The 22,407-nt window shown below is 22.4% G+C and overlaps 1 protein-coding gene across 2 annotated transcripts; it reads left to right on the top strand.

Moving 5' to 3' along the window:
- Positions 1–5,224: 5,224 nt before the first annotated feature.
- On the top strand, positions 5,225–11,589 carry LOC122497961 (protein twist-like). 2 transcript variants are annotated; one of them, XM_043605405.1, is made up of 3 exons: positions 5,225–6,269; positions 8,599–8,696; positions 8,929–9,069. In XM_043605405.1, exons 1-2 carry the CDS (start codon positions 5,237–5,239, stop codon positions 8,691–8,693), a joined length of 1,128 nt encoding a protein of 375 aa, XP_043461340.1. In that variant the 5' UTR covers positions 5,225–5,236; the 3' UTR covers positions 8,694–8,696; positions 8,929–9,069. The 2 variants fall into 2 exon arrangements, with proteins under 2 accessions (XP_043461340.1, XP_043461338.1); XM_043605403.1 differs by lacking the exon at positions 8,599–8,696 and having other exon boundaries at positions 8,929–11,589.
- Positions 11,590–22,407: the final 10,818 nt, after the last annotated feature.

Genomic DNA, 22,407 nt, shown 5'->3' with positions numbered 1-22,407 from the left:
AATTTTTTATAAGTTATTTGAAGTTTTTATTTTCTAATATACAATTGAAGAATTTCCGAATTATCGGAGAAATTTTGTAAAATTGAATTGTATACAAAAGGATTTGAAAATGTTGAAAGAAATGTTTCAAAAATTATTAAAAATGAATGAATAATTAATTTAAAGAGGAATTTTAGTTTAAAATTCTGGCAAACAACAATTGAATTGAAATGATGAAAGTAATTTTTAATTATTATAAAACATAAAGAAATCGATTGTGATCGATTTCTTAAGGTTTTATAACAATTTTTTTATAAGTTGTTGAATTTCAAAAAGAAAAAAAAAAATTGAATTAAAAATTTTGTAAAATATAAATGTACTTTTAAGAACCTGGAAAAATTCCGTTTTTTAATCTGGAAAACCTGGAAAAGTCAGGGAATTTGAAATGAGCAGAAAGCGTGACAACCATGATTATTGTATTTTGTTGCAATTTGTTGAAATTCTGTTAAACGGTGAAACTGTTTGAAAATATCAGTCTAGTCTTAAATGACCAGTTCATCATTTATTATGTGTATGAATTTTCCCTTGGTGATTTTGGCAAAATGCCAATGTATGTAATATCAAATCGCCAATAAATAACTCCAAGCTTACGGCCAAAATAATTCTCTATGGCGATCAAAGTTTTGCGCGCATACCATAGAGAATATTTCTGCGAAAAATGATTGACAGTTTATTACAAAATTCCAAAAGTGCGAAAATATTTTTTTTTTTTTGTAAACCTTAACTTTTGAGTAATATATATATATTCTGAAAGTTGAATGTTAGAATAGTATAAATTTTACCATGTAATTTCTATTTCGTTTTCTAATAAATCTCATTCTGCTTTGATTTCAGATTGTGAGGAATAAAGATGTGTTTGTTGTGACAGAAGAAAATTTGTCTACATTTCAAAAAGTTACCAAAGAGCTTTTTATTGCGTCATGGAGTTGAGAATTTGATTTACCTTTGTGTTTCGAATGGAAAAGTCTGCATTTCAAAAATTTACCATTTTCAATTTACTCATTTACATGAGTTTTATTGCCTCATGGATTTGAGGATTGAATTATTTTTTGATTCAAATGGAAAAATCTACATTTCAAAAATTTATCAACAGTTTTATTGCATCATGGAGTTGAGAATTTGTTTCGAATGGAAAAATCTACAAAAAAATTTTTCAAAAAGTTACCAAGAGAATTTTATTGCTTCAAGGAGAAGAGAATTAATTTACCTTTTGTTTCGACTGGAAAAATCTACACTTCAAAAAGTTATGAGCAGTTTTAATGCATCATTGAGTTGAGAATTTGTTTCGAATGCAAAAATCTACAAAAAAAAAAAAAAACTTTCAAAATGTTGCCAAAGAGATCGAATTTTATTGCCTCATGGAGTTGAGAATTGATTTGAGTTGAGAATGAAAAAATTGGTAAGGAAAAAAAATTTTCTTATAAACATAGTAATAATTTTTTATTAGATATTTTACACTTGGTTGCTAAAATTATAGTTGACCTTGTGATCTGAGAATATATGGAAGATTCTCATGACAAAGTACAAAGTATTTCTTGTAATGTAGGTTATATATTTGTAAACTCAGAAAGATGAGCTCAGCAGTCTCGGGCTTCGATATAAATATTCAAGATGGGTTCCTCCGTCTTTTCTCCTTTTTAACCTTTTTTTCATGTACACGCCACAGTAGTGGTCCATATTTATCTTGTTTCCTTCTCTTTTGCCTCGAAAGGATCAACTTTTTTTATTGCTTCTCCCACGTCATGTAGATCTTGATCTTAGATCATCTAATACTGTAACCTTCATTTTTTCCATATAAATTCCTGCACTGCTAATTTAGAAAAAGAAAAAAAAATGTTATTTTTGCTTCAACTGTTTAAAAAGAATTATAAAACTTGCGCGCAAAACGCGGTAATCTTATTATGCAAATTGCAAAATTTTTTTATTTTCAAATATCAACTTTAATTTTGGAATAATTTCAGATTCAAAATTTTTAAATATTAAAATATTCAATTAAATATTCAATTTATTAAATGATTATTATTCTAAATACAATTTTAATGAAATTCTTCGAAAAAATTCATTTATTTTTTAAATGTAATTTTAATTGACATTCTCCAAAGAATTTAATTATTAAAAACAATTTTAATAACATTCTTGGAAAAAAAATTTAATTATTTATAAAAAATTTCAATTAAATTTCTTCGGAAGAATTCAATTATTTTTCAAAATAATAAAATTGTTCCCTGTAATTAAAATATTTGCAGTCTTACAATTTTAATAAAATTTCTGTAAAAAGTACAATTATTTTTATAAATAATAAAATTCTTCGCAAAAATTAAATTATTTTCAATAGAATTTGAATTGAATTTCTCGAAACATTTAAATTATTTTAAAAAATATTAATAAAATTCTTGGAAGAAATTTAATTATTTACAAAAATTTCAATTAAATTTTTTCTTTGCAGGAATTTATTTATTTTTAAAAATAATAAAATAGTTCCTTGTAATTAAAATATTTGCAGTCCTACAATTTTAACAAAATTTCTGGAAAAAGTACAATTATTTTCACAAATAATAAAATTCTTCGCAGAAATTCAATTATTTTCAATAAAATTTTAATTAAATTTCTCAAAAGTTTTCAATTATTTAAAATTATTAATAAAATTTTTGAAAAAAATTTAATTATTTACAAAAATTTTCATAAAATTCTTGGCAAGAATCTAATTATTTTTAAAAATAGAAAATTTCTTCGGAGAAATATTCAATAATATTAAAAAATTTTGATAAAATTCTTCATTAGAATTCAATTATTTTTAAAACTTAATAATATTCTTCGAAAAAAATTAATTATTCTAAAAAATTTTCATAAAAATTGTTTAAAAGAAAGCAATTATTTTTAAAAAATATTTATAAAATTGGTTACATAGTATTTCAATAATTTTCAATAGAATTCTAATTCGATTCTTTGAAAGAATTTGTATTAAAGAATTTCAATAAAATTTTTTCAAGAATTCAATTATTTTCAGTACATTTTTAAATAAATTTCTCAAAAGATTTCAATTATTTTAAAAAATATTTATAAAATACAAGAAAAAAATTTAATTATTTACAAAAATTTTAATTAAGTTCTTGGCAAGAATCTAATTATTTTTAAAAATAGAAAATTTCTTCGAAGAAATTCAATAATATTAACAAATTTTAATGAAATTCTTTATTAGAATTCAATTATTTTCAATTATTTTTAAAACTTAATAATATTCTTTGAAAAAAATTAATTATTCTAAAAAATTTTCATAAAAATTATTTAAAAGAAAGCAATTATTTATCAAAAATATTTATAAAATATTGGTTACATAGTAATTTTCAATTATTTTCAATAGAATTCTAATTCGATTCTTTGAAAGAATTTGTATTAAAGAATTTCAATAAAATTTTTTCAAGAATTCAATTATTTTCAGTATATTTTTAAATAAATTTCTCAAAAGATTTCAATTATTTTAAAAAATATTAATAAAATACTAAGAAAAAAATTTAATTATTTACAAAAGTTTTCGATTCAATTTTTTCAGAAATTGAAATTTTTTTCCAATGTAATTTTAATTATAAATTTCTCCAGAGAATTCAATTATTAAAAATTTTTTAATACTATTCTCCAAAAAAAATTCAATTATTTACAAAGGTATTAATTGAATTTCTTCCCAATAATTAAATTATTTTTATAAATAATAAAATTCATTGCGCGAATTACATTATTTTTAATCCTGCAATTTTAACAGAATTTCTCGAAAAAATACAATTATTTTAAAAATTGTAATAAAATTTCTCAAAACAAACAATATGAGTTTCAAAAAATTTTGATAAAATTCTTCGCAAGAATTTAGTTATTTTTTTACGATTAATAAAATTGTTCCCTGGAATTCAATTATTTTTAATACAATGATAATGAAATTCTACGCTGAAATTCAATCATTTGCAATTTTAATAAAAGGACCACGCACAAAATACATATAAATTGGATCCCAGTCGATTTTTTTTTAAATTACGTAGAAAAGTAGTTTTTTGGTGTCAGGAAAAAGATTCCTAATTGAAAAATAAAAAAAAATTGACTGGGATCCAATTTGTATATGTATTTTGTGCGTGGTCCTTTCTCGAAAGAATTCATGTATTAAGAAAATTTTTATTAAAGTTCTTCACTAAAATTCAATTGTTATTTTAATAAATAATAATATTCTTCGCATGAATTGAATTATTTTCATAGACAATAAAATTCTTCGCATGAATTTAATTATAATTTCAATAATATCATACAATTTGTCGAAAGAATTTAATTATTTTTATAAACAATAAAATTCTTCGGAAGAAATGATTTATAAGTGAATGATATAAGTATAATGATTTATAAGTACATAATAAAATTTTTAGCAGAAATTCAATTATTTTTATAAATAATAAAATTCTTCTTCGGAATTGAATGGTTCTTACTGCAATTTTAAATAAATTCTCCGAAGGTTTTTAATTGATTTATGGAGAAAAACATGTTTTTTTTTTTTTTGAAAAGTATTTTGAATTTGAAAATTTTTCTCCTTACATCCTGTTTTCTATTGTTGAAATTTTTTCGCCTGCACTGATGGATGGATATATGGACCCGCTTTTTCTATTGTTTCATTTTTCCAGATGTGGAGATACAATAACATTTTTTTTTCTTTTTACAACCTGCTTTTTCGCTCTTCCGCTCTTTCTCTCCCTACCTTTTTGGATTTTCTTTCCCTCTCTTTTTCTTCTTCTTCTTCTTTTTCAGCCTCCACCCACAATTCTCCATTTCCCCTCGCACATTCCAGCATCCCCATCCCCTCTCCATTTTCTTCTTAAAACCACTGATCCTCAGGGGCAGCAAAAGATTCTGAACCTGAAACTCCAAAGGCGTGGGTGGGGAGTATAACTGACAGTTTCAGATAAAAGAAATCCTCGTAGTGGGAGTATTGGAGTGGTGGTAAAAGAAGGCAGAAACGCATCTTGAAGAGGGCGGGGTTCCTCATCTGACATCCCAGAGAAGAAGACAGGGCCATTCCTTCCAATAAGTCTTCAAACCTGACATTTCGAGTTGTGCACCTCAACCCCAAACATCGTCGAAATTTTCCCCAAGTAACTCATTTCCTTTTTTCGCAAACTTTTAAGTTTTTCTTATTTTTACATTCTCTTTTTTTTTTGTTGGAAAAATGATGCAAGCTCAGCAAATGAGTCTACCGGGTATTCCGAGTGTGTATGTGATGGTGAATGACAGTTCAGGATTTCCACACAGCGGCGGAAGTTCTGCGAGTAATTCGCCAAATCATTACGAGAGATTTTCACCACCGAGTCATTTGATGGATCTCAGCAATCCACAGGATCAAAGACTTTTACCAAGTTTACACCGTCAACAACAACAACAACAACAACAGCAGCAACAACAACAACATCATCACCATCATCATCATCATCCTTATCAATCGCAAAACTACATCTCCTATCAGAACGTGAACAATAAACGTTATCAACAATCTCATAATGAACGATTGATTTACGACAAGATCGATTGCGATCGTCGGGTACACGATCATTCACCGGAATTAATCACCGACGTTCGTGATCATGAAAACCTCTATCTATCTCCATCACCACAAATGTATTCATCCGGCGAGGAAATGAATTCCCAAATTCACGATCCTGCCTACATGAACAATATTATTGAATTCAAACCCGAGGTGATTGATTTTAAAGAAGAAGTGACAAATTTCAAGCAGGAATTAACAAATTTCGCTGACAATAAAAATGATAAATTTCAAGATGTGACAAATTTTAAGGAGAATAAAATGCGTAATTTACCAGCATCGACGAAAAATTATTCATCATCAACAACAACAACAACATCGTCAAAAGTAACGACAACAAAAAGAAAACGCAAGTACAGCATTGATAATGATTCGGATGATGGTGATAATTCATCGTCATCGTCGAGTAAATTTAAAATACGACGAAAGAGTGGCGCTTCATTTGAGGAAATTCAAAATCAAAGGGTCATCGCCAACGTTAGAGAGAGACAAAGAACGCAGAGTTTAAATCAAGCTTTTACGGATTTAAGAAAGAAAATACCAACAATGCCAAGTGATAAGCTCAGTAAAATACAAACCCTGAGGCTAGCGACCAGGTACATCGAATTCCTCTCCACGGTTGCTCAATGTCCTGCTGACAATTTGGATGGATTAGACGAAGGTATATTTAATTTTTAATAAATTATTCTTGTTGCTTTTGTTTCTATTGTTCCCATAAGCTGATTCTATTGTCTCCATTTAATTTCAAATCTGTTTCTGTTTTTTTAAAAGCTTCTCCAGTTTCTGTTTCTATCACTTCTTTTGTTTCTGTTTTTTTTAATTATTTCTGTTATTTTATTTGTTTCTGTTTTGTAATTACTTCTGTTATTTTATTTGTTTCTGTCTTTTAATTATTTCTGTTATTCTATTTGTTTCTGTTTTTTTTAATTACTTCTGTTATTCTATTTGTTTCTGTCTTTTAATTATTTCTGTTATTCTATTTGTTTCTGTCTTTTAATTATTTATGTTATTTTATTTGTTTCTGTTTTTTTATTTTGGTTTTATTTATTCTGAATTCTTTTTATTTATATCAGCTTATGCTATTATTGATTGTTATCAATGTTGCTGAACATAATTATTTCCGTCTTTTTGCCAGCACTATTTTGCTAATTTTTTACTTTCTTATTGTAATTGTAATTTTATTTTCTAATTCTAATAACAATTTCTAATTTAAATATTATTTTGTAATTGAAATTGTAATTTTATTTTCTAATTGCAATTATAATTTTATTTTCTAATTGTAATTATAATTTTATTTCCTAATTTTAATTGCAATTTCTTACTAAAATTTTATTTTCTAATTGGAATTGCAATTTATAAATGAAATTTTATTTTCTATTTGAAATTGTAATTTTATTTTCTAATTATATTTGCAATTTCTAATTGAAATTTTATTTTATAATTGTAACTGCAATTTCTAATTGAAATATTTTTTTGTAATTGAAATTGTAATTTTATTCTGTAATTGAAATTGTAATTTTATTTGCTGATTGTAATTGTAATTTCTAATTGAAATTCTATTTTCTAATTGCAATTATAATTTTATTTTCCAATTGTAATTGCAATTTCTTACTAAAATTTTATTTTCTAATTGGAATTGGAATTTTATTTTCTAATTGTAATTGCAATTTCTTACTAAAATTTTATTTTATAATTGTAATTGAAATTGCAATTTATAAATGAAATTTTATTTTGTATTTGAAATTGTAATTTTATTTTCTAATTATATTTGCAATTTCTAATTGAAATTTTATTTTATAATTGAAATTGTAATTTTATTTTCTAATTGTAACTGCAATTTCTAATTGAAATATTTTTTTGTAATTGAAATTGTAATTTTATTTTGTAATTGAAATTGTAATTTTATTTTGCAATTGTAATTTTACTTGCTGATTGTAATTGTCATTTCTAATTGAAATTTTATTTTCTAATTGCAATTACAATTTTATTTTCTAATTGTTATTATAATTTCTAATTACAAATTTAATTGCAATTACTAATTGAAATTTAATTTTTTAATTTCATTTGTAATTTTATTTTCTCTTTTTTTTTGTAATTGCAATTCTTAATTGAAATTTTATATTCCAATTGTAAATCGAATTTTTAACTGAACAAGGAAAATTTATAAAAGCAAACATTGATAATAATTGGCAATGAAACATAATTAAGGGATTTATTCCTTTTAATTTTTTTTAATAGAACCATAAATTGTGTGTGAAAATTTTTTTCAATTCTAATATTTATATGATAAACGGTAGTTTTTGGAAGATGTACTCGATGATTTTATAAATACAGTTCTTGTACACTATTTACAGAACGGAATTGTTTATTTATTCTTGATGTAATTTAAACAGACCTCCATAGTTGATTTTTTTTTTTATATAATTTTAGGAAGCTGGACCCGACGATTGAATGTAGGCCCCAGTTTCTTATCTTCTCTTTCACGAGTGCTTTGCTCTGCACTCGCGCCTAAATCCACTTTTTTTCCCTACGTCTCTCAATTTTTTTTTTCAAAACATTCATTCAAATTTAAACATATAACTAAGCCTTTCAGGAATAATTTTTGACATTGAACAGTCTATTAATCATTCTCTTGTGTTACTTTCTTTTTCATTTTACGTGTAATACTTTTCGTCATAAAAGTTTCATGAAACTTTTTCTCATTTCGCTTTTTTAGAATTTCAATTTATTTTTTCATTTATACAATATTTGTATTTTCCACTGCGAAAACACAGAAATAGAGCCGCAAAATTAAATTGTAAAGTAAATTTTGAGAAAAGAGAGCCAAAGGAAAAATTAATTCGCAAAGTAAATTTTGTCAAAAAAAAAAAAAAAAAAAAAATTACACGACCCCATATTTTATTTGAAATCTTTCAAAAACTGCTGTTTAAAAAAATTCTTAACATTATTTTCCTTTTAGTAAAAGAAAGCATATATAAACTATTTTTCAGATCTAAAAAGAGCTTTTTTACGGATCGCGCGAGGTCACGAACATACAATTTCAAACACACAACAAACACAATTTATGGAGTCAATTGAAAATTAATGGGTAAGATTTGTAGATTTTATTGTAAATTTTATTCTAATATGTATTTTGAAAAATGGTACATATTGCTTTTTCGAAAAAACTAAAAGGAAAAAGATGCGTAGAAATTACTAACACTTTTTAATGGGTTAACGACTTCACTTTTCACCATCAAAAATTGAATTTATTTAAATTTAAATTTATTTATAAAAAATTTTTCTTGATAATTAATTTTCAGTTTTCTTTCTTTCAACAGGTGAGTCCAATCAAAGAAATGCATTTCATTTGGCAGCCAAGGAAATTGCATCGTCGTCTTGTACTTACATGGCACAGGAGAAAATATCCTATGCCTTCAGCGTTTGGAGAATGCAAGGAGAGTGGAACGCCAATTTATAAAATTTTTTTGGCGACAAAAAAATATTTGGATTTATCGAGGTATTTTTCATGATAAATCCTATTGATCCAGTGATTTTTTTTTTTTTGACCAGAGGAGCATTTTCACGGATTCGCTGGTACGAAAACCTCCAAATGTCTCCGAGCAAGCAACATTTACTTTGTAAATTTCTATATAAGTAGATTTTTAACTCGATTGCTTTTCTTCTATATAGAGAAAGAATATTTTAAATCTTTTCTTTCTTTTCGCAATTTTTCGTTAAAAAAAATGTCTCTTCCTTTGAATATTTTGAATATTTTTCTAATTTATAAATTTTGCATTAATTTGTCATTGTTTTTCGTAAATTTGTATAGATTACATATTTTATGTAATTCGGGATTGTTTATCTGTTGGGAAAAAAAAAATTTGCTACTTTCCTGGTTTTAATGAAAGTAGAAAAATTTTTGCAGAAACTTTCGAGATCATAATGTTAATCGATTGATTATTATTACAATATTGCTAAACAAAGTTTTTAGTATAATTTCGCAATAATTTGAATTACTGATCTCGGCGATTTTTTTTTTGTTTGCTTACTCGTTCAAATTTAAATTAGAAATTTGAAAAAATGTTCTAATTTCAAAATATAAAAATAAATAATTTTTAATCTAATGAATAAATGAAAATAAATTAAGCAAGAGAAATAGGGTAGGAAAATAAATTTTTTATTTTTATTTCCGTTTAATAAAATAGTATAATATTAATATGCCCTACGATGGGGCAATATGGAGGAAAATTATAAAGCGCGTGCCCATGGGGATTCCCCATAGGAAATACCTTGGATTTTTCACAATGTCAAAATGGTAAATGGAAGATTACTAAAATGGAAAATATCTTCCCTTTACAGGTATCCGAATTTTAATCCCAACAGCTCTTGAGAGTAAAATAGGATCCTTTTAAAGTTAAATTTACGATTTGTGATTATATTGCACACTGTATTTTTCGAGAATAAGGGGGACCACGAAAAGAAAATTGGTTGCCTTTTAACAATACAAGCTCTTTTATTTGCAACACTGACCCGTATAATACCAGTAAATTCAGGATTAGAAATTAAAATCCCCCAAAAGCTCTACACTGGGTTTTTCCTCGCAAAAAAAAAAAGAATTTACCTGTTTCTTCTTTTTTTTCAAAGAAAAGTTATTAATTAGAAAAATTATGTTTATAACAAAAAATTGAATTTTTTTTTTTGTAGAATTTTTTCTACAAAAAAAATTCAATAAAAAAAGAAAAGAGGTAAAAATTCCAATTTTAGAATAGTGGGGGAATATTTTTTACGAGAACGTCGCTCTAATACAAAAAAAGGCACCAATTTTTTTTTTGTTTTATTTTCTGACTACTGATTATGTATGGGTATATAAGACCTGTCTGTCATGAGATATGTGTTTACATATACGTTCACGCATATGCAGTAACCAGGCGAAGGCGAGCGTGTGAATATTTTGGATGGAGTTAGTTATTTTAATCCAGCCAAAGCAAACTCTCTCTCTAGCTGCGTTTTACTCGCTTAACGAAGACACGCTGCGTTAAAGTCTCGGACTGTCTTTATTGCGGTAGTGAATCTTCGGGAAAAAAACACCGATTCTTCTTCTTTTTACTTTTATTACAAATTTACCCCTCTCTCTCTCACTCTCTGTTCTAGTTGCAAAAATATTTTGCCAAAACTCACAAACTTGAAACAAGAGATAATTAATTACCTCGTCAAAATAATTTTTCAGAAAAATTTTTTTTGTTTTTTTTTTTTTGTTTCTGGAGCTTGAAAAAACAAAATTTAATACTATTGTCGAAACATAAGTTTCAATATTTCTCCTTTTTGGAAAATTCTCTTAAAACACTTGAAATAATATTGATTTTAGAAAACATTATATTCTCACGATTATTAATTTTCATGAACTCACTAGTCAGAGTGCGGTTTTTCTTTTTTTGAAATAAAATTTAATTAATTCGATTTAAATAAATAGAGAAATTGAAATTTGTCATTTTTTTCTCGAGAGAGAGAGAGAGAGAGAGAGAGAAATAAAATTTGAGATTTAAATAAATACAAGGAGAGATTTGTCATTTTTTTTCAGTGTTTAAAATAAAAATTAATATTGTTTAGAGAAAAATGATGTTTTTTAATTGACTAATTAAGTAGTAGGCGAACACATCCGTTGTAAAAAGGAGAATGATATGTGCATGTGTGTGGTAGTCACAAGGGAGAGTAAAGGAAAAAAAATGTCAAAAATGACACTAACAGCTGCTTTAGCGCAGTGGAGGCCTAGACAAGGGATCGTTAAAAGAAACCAAGGCCAATTTGACCTTAGGATTCACGATTCCTTTAATTATTTTCGTCAAATTCAAAATGACATTCAAATATTTCACGCTCGTCTGAATATTATAAAACAAACACACAAAAAATTAAGATATCCCGCCTCATTTTTTTATCAGAGACTTCTATATTTTTCTCTCTATTTTTACATCGCTTCATTTATTTTCCATCAATGAAAAATTAATTTTTATTCTGATTATTTTAAAAAAAATTATATTTTTTCTTACTAATTTTGATTAATTAGTCAAAAAAAAACATTATAAAAATGATTAATTAATATATAAGCATAATTGTGAAAATTATTATTAAAAATATAATTATTGAAATTATTATTATAAATATAATTATTGAAATTATTATTATAAATATAATTATTGAAATTATTATTATAAATATAATTATGAAAATTATTATTATAAATATAATTATGAAAATTATATAGTTATAAATATAATGATTATAAAAATTACAAAAATTGAACGAGTAAGCGAAATGTTAATTAAAAAAAAAAATTATTCAACAAAAACTGACGAATGTCGCAAATAATAAGAAAGAATGTTAAAAAATAAAGACAAATTTATATGTATAAGTGATATCGATAATAAGACTAATAATATTGATATTAATAAGATTGATAATAATTAATAACAAAAGATTATTTGTAAAAAAAATTTTGTTAAAAAAAAACATCGAGTGTTTTCAAAAAACAAGAATTGTTAACTAAATAATAAGTTCGGACTGTCTGTTTTTCATACCTTCAGCCATACAGCAAATCTGCCAAAGATTGACTTTTGATTCTTTGTATGTAAATGATAAATATTATTATTTTCTCGTCGTACTTTGAAAATTCATTTGTGTATAGTAAATTTTTTTTGACTATTAATATACAAAGGGTTTCTGTATTTTTTTTTTTTTTTTTTGAGGGAATAGTATTATATGTATATGGACTTAAAATTTTTAAGAACAATTTTAGATTTGTACTTAAAATGGAGTGATATTAAAATAAAGTCACGTGAACAGTTTTATTATACTGTCGAGGTTGAAGGACAATAATTATATTTTTGGGTGAAAATGAAAATTAATTTGAAAAAAGCAGAAAAGTATTTTAAAGAAAAGCATAATTTCAACTAATGACGATGTATATATATTTGATCCGTGACTTTTTTTGTACATAAAATTATATGTTTAATTATAAGATAGTTTTAAGTGTTAGTATATTAAGTACTTCATTCCTATATTTTTTAATAATTGTACAGTATTTTTATATTTTGAAATTGTTTTAATAAAAAAGAAAATACTTCCAAATGTATACGATGGTTTTTTTTATTGTTTTTGTATCCATTCCTCCTAGTTTGCAATTTTTTCTTCTATTCTTTTTATTATTATATGAAATTTATAATTTTTTCATATTATATATTATAATTTGATTAATATTTAGAATATAAATGTAAAATATAAAATAATAAATAGAATATAAATTTAATTTATATTTATATTATTGTATAAATTATTATATTAATAATTTATATTTACACTGAAAAAAAATTTATTTGATTAAAATAAATATTCACTTGTATCAAATAATTGTTATTTGAGTGAATTAAATTGTATTTTCTTCAAATACTGAAATTATTGGTTCAAATATGAAATCAAGTAAATTATTTATTTGACAATAGACAAATAATCAGTTATTTAAATCAAAATTTCTTTTAGTGTAAATATAAATAAAAATAATAATAACAATAAATTACCACTTATTCTATTATTTTATTTTAATTATAATAGAAATAAATTTTTTAAAAAAATACAAAAACAGGTAATAATGATAAAAATTTTTGCATAAAAATAGGGAGAAGAGATTTCGAGGTGGTCACGGCTCGGAGATTGGGAAAGAGATGAATTCACGGAATACTAAAAAGATCGTAAATGCAATGAAAATAGATAGTTAATAAAATCATTTCACTGGATTAATATTGGCTATTTCAGCGAGTGGGAGGATCAACAAGTCGAGTTACGCTTCATAGATCACTCATGGCAGAAACATGGGACACTTAAACTATATAATTTGCCCGATTTCAGATTATTATCTCCAATAAAACGTCTTTGAACTTTTTTTTCATTTTTTTTTTATAAATTCTCTTTCATTGCCTCCACGTTTTTTTCTGAATTAAATTATTTATAATTATTTATTTATAATAATTATTACTATTACAAAATAACAATTTTCATAAATAGATGAATATTGGAATTTTGTAAAATTTCAATTTTCAATGAATTTCATTAGAAATTTCTGAAAAATTATAAATGATTGCATAAATCTAATTATTTTCAAAAGTAATCAAATTCTTTTTCAAAATTCAATTATTTTTAAAATTTTTAACAAAATTCTTTGGCAAAATTCAATTTTTGAAAATTTTTAATAAAATTTTCGTCAAAATTTCAATTATTTTCAAAAATGTTCCTCAATTTCATATGAATTCTATTATTTACAAACTTTTAAAATTATTTCCAATAAATAATAAATTTTTTTAACAGGAATTGAATTATTTTCATAAATAATAAAATTCTTTTTCGGAATTTAGATTTCCAAAGATTTGAATTTCTGCGATGAAAATATAATTGAATTCCTAAATGAAATTTTATTATTTATGAACATAATTGAATGTTTTCGTAGAATTTTAACATTAAATACTTTTTCAATAATAAAATTTTTTAATAAATTTAATGAAAATAGTAAATATTGAAAATCATTGAATTACGAAAAACTTTTTTGAAAATAATTGAAATTTTGCAAAGAATTTTATTTAAATTTTTTGAAAATAATTGAATTTTTGACGAAAAATTTTGCTATTTATAAAGATAATTGAATTCTTGACGAGAGATATTCGTTAAAGTTTGTAAATATAATTATATTTCTTCCAAGAATTTTATTATTTTTGAAAATAATTAAATTCTTGTGATGAATATTGTTATTTATAAAAATAATTGAATTTTGCAAAGAATTTTTTTTAAATTCCTAAAAATAATTGAATCTTTATGAATAATTTTGTTATTTATCAAGATAATTGCATTTTTATTTTCATAAATAATAAAACTGACCACAGAATTTTAATTATTTTTAATACCATTTTAATCAAATTTCTCGAAAAATGAAATTATTCTCAAAAATTTTATTAAAATTCGTCGAAAGAATTCAATTATTTAAAAATTTGTTGATCAAATTCTTTATCAGATTTTAATTTTGAGATAAACGTTCAATTATTCAATAAATTATTTATTTTTTAATTTAAATAATTGAATTCTCTTAGAATTTTCTAATAAAACTTGATTTAAAAATGAATTTTAGTTAAAATTTTAAATAATAATTGAATATTAAAAGCATTATAGCGTGAATTTTCAAAAATAATTGAATTTTGAAAAGGTTTCAATTTAAAATCTTTAGAAATTTGAATTTTTCATACTTTTAACTATAACAATTATGTAAAATTAATTTTCTTGCAAAAGTTTAATTAAATTTTTCTTGAAATTATATTTGAAGTTTATATTATTTAATATATATTTAATTAAAGAGTTTCTGAATAATCGAAATTTTATTAAACTTCGTTGTGAAGCAGATGGATTTGAAAATTCTCATAGAACTTTTTCAAAAAATATTAAAAATAATTGATTTAAATATCTACTATTTTAATAAAATTTTCCAAAAGAATTCAATTTACAAAAAATTTCTTTGCGATAATTCTACTATTTTCATAAATATTAAAACTCTTTTTAGGAATTCAATTATTTTCATAAATAATAAAACTCATCGCACAATTTCATTTATTTTTAATACAATTTTAATTGAATTTCTCGAAAAATGCAATTATTAAAATTTTTTATTACAATTCGTCGAAAGAATTCAATTATTTAAAAATTTGTTGATAAAATTCTTTATGAGAATTAAATTTTAAAAAACATTCAATTACTCAATAAATTATTTATTTTTGTATTTAAATAATTGAATTCTCGTAGAATTTTCTAATAAAATTTTATTTAAAAATTAATTTCTGTTAAAATATTAGATAATAATTGAGTATTAAAAGCAATATAGCGTGAATTTTTAGAAATAATTGAATTTTGAAACTAATTTTTTTGAAAAAGCTCAATTGCGGATTTTTTTTATATTATTTTAAGTTTTTATTGTCTAATATAATATTTAATTGAAGAATTTACAATTAATTGAAATTTCGTGAAGTTGAATATTGTAAACAAATGGATTTGAAAATTGTCAAAAAACTTTTTTGAAAATTATTAAAAATAGTCGATTTAATTTAATCATAATATATTAATGATTAAATATTTATTTAGAAAAGAAGTTATATTGATGTTATCGAATAATTTTACAATCGTTTTTAACAAATAGAAATTTTGTAAATATTTTTTCCAAAATAAATTAAAAATTTCTTAAACAAAATTTGATTTATAACATTTTTTTTTACTTAAAACTTGCACTTTGTTTATGAATTGTAATTGAAGAGCAGAAAAAATGTGCAAAATATTTTCTACTTTCTAATTTTAATTTTCCAACAATATTTTTAAATTTTTTTTTAGAAAAAAGGAAAAAATAGCTGCATAATTTCGATTTGTCAATTAAGTTTTTCATATTAAAAAAAGGATAATATTTTGCAAAATTTACATTTGTTAATTACCTAAAACGTTTGTTACAAAATGCTAATTTTTTTAGAAACAAAGAAATAATGAATAATAACATTAATCATTTTTTTTAGATTAATAAAAATATTTAATTGAATTATTTGAAAAATAAAGATAATATTATTAAATTAAAAAAAAAGGGGGATAAATAAAGAAGTTGGTATAATATTATCTATCAAAACTTTAAAAAAAACAAACAATAATTAATTAGAATTTTTTTATTATTTTTAATAATATTAAATATCACTCGGTCGTATTAATATTATTATTATTTTAATTACTACTTAAAATTTAGCATAATTTTTTTTCTAAATATTAATAAAATCTTTTTTTGGTATTTCTATGTTTAGTTTAGGTGATTTCTTGGATTTCTGATGGGTTGCAAACCAGGATAGAACAAGACAGCCAGGTTCTTCAAGTGTTTTACATTTTACGATCGGTGCACGGATAAAACGGCAGCTTTCATTTTCTCGCGATTTAGGTGACTGCTTCGCTGTTTTCACGGATATATAAGAAGAAAAGGGGACTTCAAAATGCACACAACGTATATTTACAGCTTTTGTTCTTGGACCTCAACTCTATAAAGCGCAAACAATTTTTCAAATCAACGAAAAATTTAAAGCAATAAAAATTATTTTATATTTACAATTTTGTTTATATCAGCAATTTTTTCAAATCAAGAAAAAAAATGAAACTGAAAATACTATTATTATTCTATATTTTTCGTTAATTTTAAAAAATTGATGCTTTATAGAGTTTATTAATTATTAGTTATTAATTAAAATAATAACAATAGTATTCATAATACAAATAATTAATATATTTGCTATTAAATTAATTAATTAACACAAATAATTTATTAACTAAAATTAATATTAGAAATATAATAAATGAAAAATTTGTCTAAATTTTCCATTTGCGGGAATATAATTTCGTTTCATTTTATTTTTCTCGGAAAATAAACATGTTCTTCAAAAATATCTATTTTTATTATATAAAAAAAATGGTTTTTTCAAAAAATACAGTATATTTATACAAAATCCATATTTTTAAATATTATATTTTCGTTTGGCTTATCTCTGCCCAGAAAGGTCAATATTTTCTCTTGTTTTTTTAACTGGTGTAAGCTTCTTCCTGTTTTTTATGGATATAGCGTCTGTATTTCTTTGTGAGTCTGAGATGCTGCTTCTTTTTTTTAATGGCAACAGGATCAGAAGCTCATTAAATTTCTTAATGGAATTGTTCCCATAGTTAATTATGTCGACGATATTGGAGACCTTTTCGACAATGTTACACACATGATATACAAACATTAATCGGTTGTACTTACATAATATGTGTACATAAAAATAATTTTCATATTTTTCATTTGAATATATTGTCAAAATTTTTGTTTATTATAAAGTTAATATTATTTATTCTAATAGCAAAATTTATTTTAATACTAGCAAATGTTACAGAATGGGAAATTCAATTTATTGTTGTTATGCAAATTACAAAATTTTTTATTTTCAAATATAAATTTTTTAAATAATTTGATAATCAAATTTTTAAAAATTTACTTATTAAGTACAAATTTAATTATTACTAAAAAAAAAAAAAAAAAAAAAATATTGAAAATATTGAAAATATGGACATATTTTCAAGAATTTTAATAAAATTTCAGGAAAAATTCAATTATTTTCTAAAATAATAATAAATCATTTTAAACAATTCAATTATTTTTTTAAATAGTAAAATCTTTACAAAAAATTTAATTATTTTCAAAAAAATTTTAATTGAATTCCTCGGAAGAATTCAATTTTGAAAAAAAATTTGAACACATTTCGAAAAAATTCAATTATTATTTTTATAAATAGTAATATTCTTCGAGAGAGTTCAATTAATTTTATAAATAGTAAAATTTTGTGCAGGAATTCAATTATTTTCAAAACAATTTTAATTGAATTCCTCTGAAGAATTCAATTTTTTAAAAGAAAATTTTAATACATTTCGAACAAATTCAATTATTTTCTAAAATGTAATAAATCTTTCGAAACAATTCAATTATTTTTATAAAAGTGTAAAATTCTTTGCAGGAATTCAATTATTTTCAAAACAATTTTAATTTAATTCCTCGGATGAATTCAAATATTTTTAAATATTTCGGATAAATTCAATTATTTCCTAAAATTTTCATAAATTCTTCGAAACAATTCAACTATTTTTATAAATACTAAAATTCTTTGCAGGAATTAAATAATTTTTAATTCAATTTAACTAAAATTACACGAAAGAATTTAATTATTTTCAAAAATTTCCATAAAATTTAATTTCAACAATAATTTAAAATTCTCTAAAAAATAATTCAATTATTCTCAAAATATTTTTAAAAAATTCTATATAAAAATTAAATTCCCTTCAATGCAATTTTTAAATATATTCGTCAAAAAAAAAAATTGAAAGAATTCAATTATTTTGAATAATACTTAATTTTAATAAAATTCTTTACGAAAACTCAATTATTTTCGAAACAACTTTAATTGAATTTCTCGAAAAAATTGCATTATTTTCAAATATTTCTATTATAAAATTCTTTATAACAATTTAATTATTTCTTAAAATTTTAATAAATTCCTCGAAATATTTCAATTATTATTTTTATAAATAGAAAAATTCTTCGCAATAATTCAATTATTTTTATGAACAGTAAAATCCTTTACAGAAATTTATGTAATTCTCTTCAAAACAGTTTTAATTAAATTCCTCTGAAGAATTCAATTTTTAAAAAAATTTTTTAATACATTTCGAATAAATTAAATTATTTTCTAAAATGTAATAAATCTTTCGAAACAATTCAATTATTTTTATAAAAGTGTAAAATTCTTTGCAGGAATTCAATTATTTTCAAAACAATTTTAATTTAATTCCTCGGATGAATTCAAATATGTTTAAATATTTCCATAAATTTCAATTACATATTTCCTAAAATTTTCATAAATTCTTCGAAACAATTCAACTATTTTTATAAATACTAAAATTCTTTGCAGGAATTAAATAATTTTTAATCCAATTGAAATAAAATTACACGAAAGAATTTAATTATTTTCAAAAATTTCCATAAAATTTAATTTCAACAAGAATTTAAAACTCAAAAAAAATTCAATTATTCTCTAAATATTTTAATGAAAGTTTTTTAAAGAAATTCAATTATTTTCGAAACAATTTTAATTATGAATTTCTCGAAAAAATTTCATTATTTTCAAATATTTCTATAAAATTCTTCACAACAATTAAATTATTTCTTAAAATTTTAATAAATTCTACGAAACATTTCAATTATTATTTTTATAAATAGTAAAATTCTTCGCAATAATTCAATTATTTTTCTAAATAGTAAAGTCCTTTGCAGAAATTCAATTCTCTTCAGAACAATTTTAATAGAATTTCTCGAAAGAATTTAAATTTTCAAATATTAACATAAAATTCATTAATTATTTTCTAAAATTTTAATAAATTCTTTGTAAGAATTAAATTATTTTTATAAATATTAGTGAAATTCTTGTTTTGTCAAATTGAAATTATGCAGATTTTTGTTCTTTACTTGTAAACAAAATTAGAAAATTGTTAAACAACTGCGTGATTAAGAAATAGAAAATTTATTTATTTTGCATTATTTTTATTTATGAATCACAATTTTTTTAACAAAATTATTATTTTGTTTTAGAAAAAGAATTGGATTCCTGTGAAATTTTTATTATTTATGAAAATAATTAAATTTCAGTGAAATTTTTATTATTTATGAAAATATTTAATTGTTTACATACAATTTTATTAATTTTTTTTTTTTAATAATTGAATTCGTTTTGGGAAATTTTATTAAAATCTAAGATGTTGAAAATCATTGAAATTTAGGACAAGAATTTTTTTTGACATTTATGAAAATAATTGAACTTTGGAGAAGAATTTTGTTTTTTATAAAGATAATTGGGATTTTTACGATAATTTTTTTTAAATTTTGAACATAGTTGAATTTTATAAGAAGAATTTTATTTTTTTTTTTTAAATAATTGAATTTCTGTGCAATTGTTTGTAATTTCTCCAAAATTGGATTTTTTTAGTGTTTTCAATAAAAATTTAAAAAAGAAAATTTTTAAATTCTATTATTTTTAAAATTGCTAATTTTTTTTTTTAAAAAAAGGAAGGAAGAAGTTAGTTTGTTGCTAGTTATTAAAGAAACTCCATTAGTTTAAAAAAAATAAAAAATAAATTCTTCAAAAGGATTTAATTAGGATTTTTAAAAATTTTAATAAAATTCTTTTCGAGAATTCAGTTATTTTCCTAAATAATAAAATTCTTTGGAAGAATTCTATTATTATCAAATTTTTTGATAAAATTCTTTGTAACAATTCGATTGAATAGAAAAATTATAAAAAAGTTAAGAAACCAAAAAGCAAACAACAACTAACTTCAAACTGCGATTACCGGAACATGTACTTTATTATTATTAATTATTAAAATTGTTTAAATCAATATAATTAAAGTTCTTTATTTTAATATTATAAAAATAGTTTAATAATATTAAAATAGTTTACTTTAAATAGTTTACTTTTAAATAATTAAATTTTTGTTAATGTTATTGATCTTGTTTATTTTTATATCATTAAAATTTGCTTCTAATTTAAAATTGTTTGTTTCAATATTATTAAAATAGAAAAATATGAAAATTATTTTTATAAACAAATCCATTAAATTGTATTTATAAATAATAGTCACTTGTGGCACATCGTATTAGTTTCACGTGAGATGAAACGTTGAAATGATTCCCCGAAAACAAACTGCACACGATATATTGAAGGGTCTTTAAATTGCCTTCACGAAGATTTGTTACCACTCGCAACTAGACTCCTGGAATAAGCTATTGACACTTCCGGTTTGATCTCGAAACCCCTTTTGATGTTCATGCAGATCAAATTTTTATGCGTATTTTAAATCTGTTTCAAAAAAAAAAAAAAAATCCAAAATCCTTTGATTATATTTTTACGAAAATTGAAGAAGAAGAAAAATACATTTTCCACAGAAAAATTACGAAAATTTCATTTTTGGAATTAAGTAATAATATTGTTAAATTAAATAATAATTATTATTTCTTATTCTTAGATTAATAATAAATTATTAATATTAAAGAAAACATTGTTCTCCAAAAATATAACTACTTCTTGGAATCATCATAAATTTTTTTGTTTTATGACATCAAGAAAAAATCGTTAAGAGATTCCACTCAAAAAAATACAAAGTTGTATTTTTTTTTGAAAAATGTAAAAATTAAACAAATATGTATATTATAGCTTCTTCCTCTATGCATCAGTTGGTGGCGGTATAAAATAATTTTTACGATTTTCGGAAACGTTGAGATTTTGTGAATATATTTTTTTTCCTCTCTCTCTCTCTCTTTCTCTCGAAAAAAGCATAGGGAAGGAGTTCTGATGTCATTGTGCATCGTAAATTGAATGCCGACATCCTGTGAAAAAAGGACGCATGTGGATCTTATTTGCTGAAAGGCATTGGTATCCTGGCGCCTTGCTGATGATTTATATGTCAAGTAGGCGTGACATTTTTAAATAACCAAGGTATAATATAGAGGAGAGGCTACTGTATTACATAACTCGTAAAAAGAAATTAACGAGACGAAAACGAGAGGAAAAAAATCCAAAAAAGGAAGGGGGATGAATTATTTCCTAAATAGGGTGAAACTTGAACTTCCGTGTTATTTCTCGTACGAATAAATTGCTGTTTGATTCTTTTGTGGGTTGTTTGTGCAGATTAAAGTGGTTTTTTTTAAGGTACTGAGGTTTTCCTCAAAAAATTCCTCGAGATAAACAGATGCGACATGTTCTTCTTTTTCAAAATCTCCGGCTATATAGTGGGATTAGGAATAAGATTTATTGCATCGGTTGAGAATGTGGTTTTAATTTTCTTTCATTTAAAAATTTTTTCCTTTTTCTATTTTGGTTTTTCACTATTTTCCTTCTCTTGTCTTTCTAGTTTATTTCTCTGTTCAAATTACAACTGAAATCAAAATAATAAATATTAAATTAAATAGTAAATTGTACGATATAATTTGGAGAATTTAAGAAAAATTTGAAATGATTTCGAAAATTCAATTATTTTCAAAAGTAATAAAAATTCTTCACAAAAATTCAATTATGTTCAAAAATTTTTTTAAATTCTTGTCAAAATTTCAATTATCGTTATAAATAAAAAAATTCTTCTCCAAAATTCAAATGTTTTCAAAAATTTTAATAAAATTCTTGTAAAAATTTCAATTA

Source organism: Leptopilina heterotoma, unplaced genomic scaffold (assembly GCF_015476425.1).
Source record: "Leptopilina heterotoma isolate Lh14 unplaced genomic scaffold, ASM1547642v1 Lhet_14, whole genome shotgun sequence".
In the NCBI taxonomy this organism is placed as follows: domain Eukaryota; kingdom Metazoa; phylum Arthropoda; class Insecta; order Hymenoptera; family Figitidae; genus Leptopilina; species Leptopilina heterotoma.
Note: the sequence above shows the minus strand (reverse complement) of the source record. Positions and strands in the feature narration are given on the sequence as shown.

Bases quoted from the DNA above. Each gene is read 5' to 3' on its own strand.
- LOC122497961 (XM_043605403.1), top strand. From the start codon at position 5,237: ATGATGCAAGCTCAGCAAATGAGTCTACCGGGTATTCCGAGTGTGTAT. The intron at 6,270-8,928 runs GTATATTTAATT...TTCTTTCAACAG, and splicing joins TTTGGATGGATTAGACGAAG to GTGAGTCCAATCAAAGAAAT.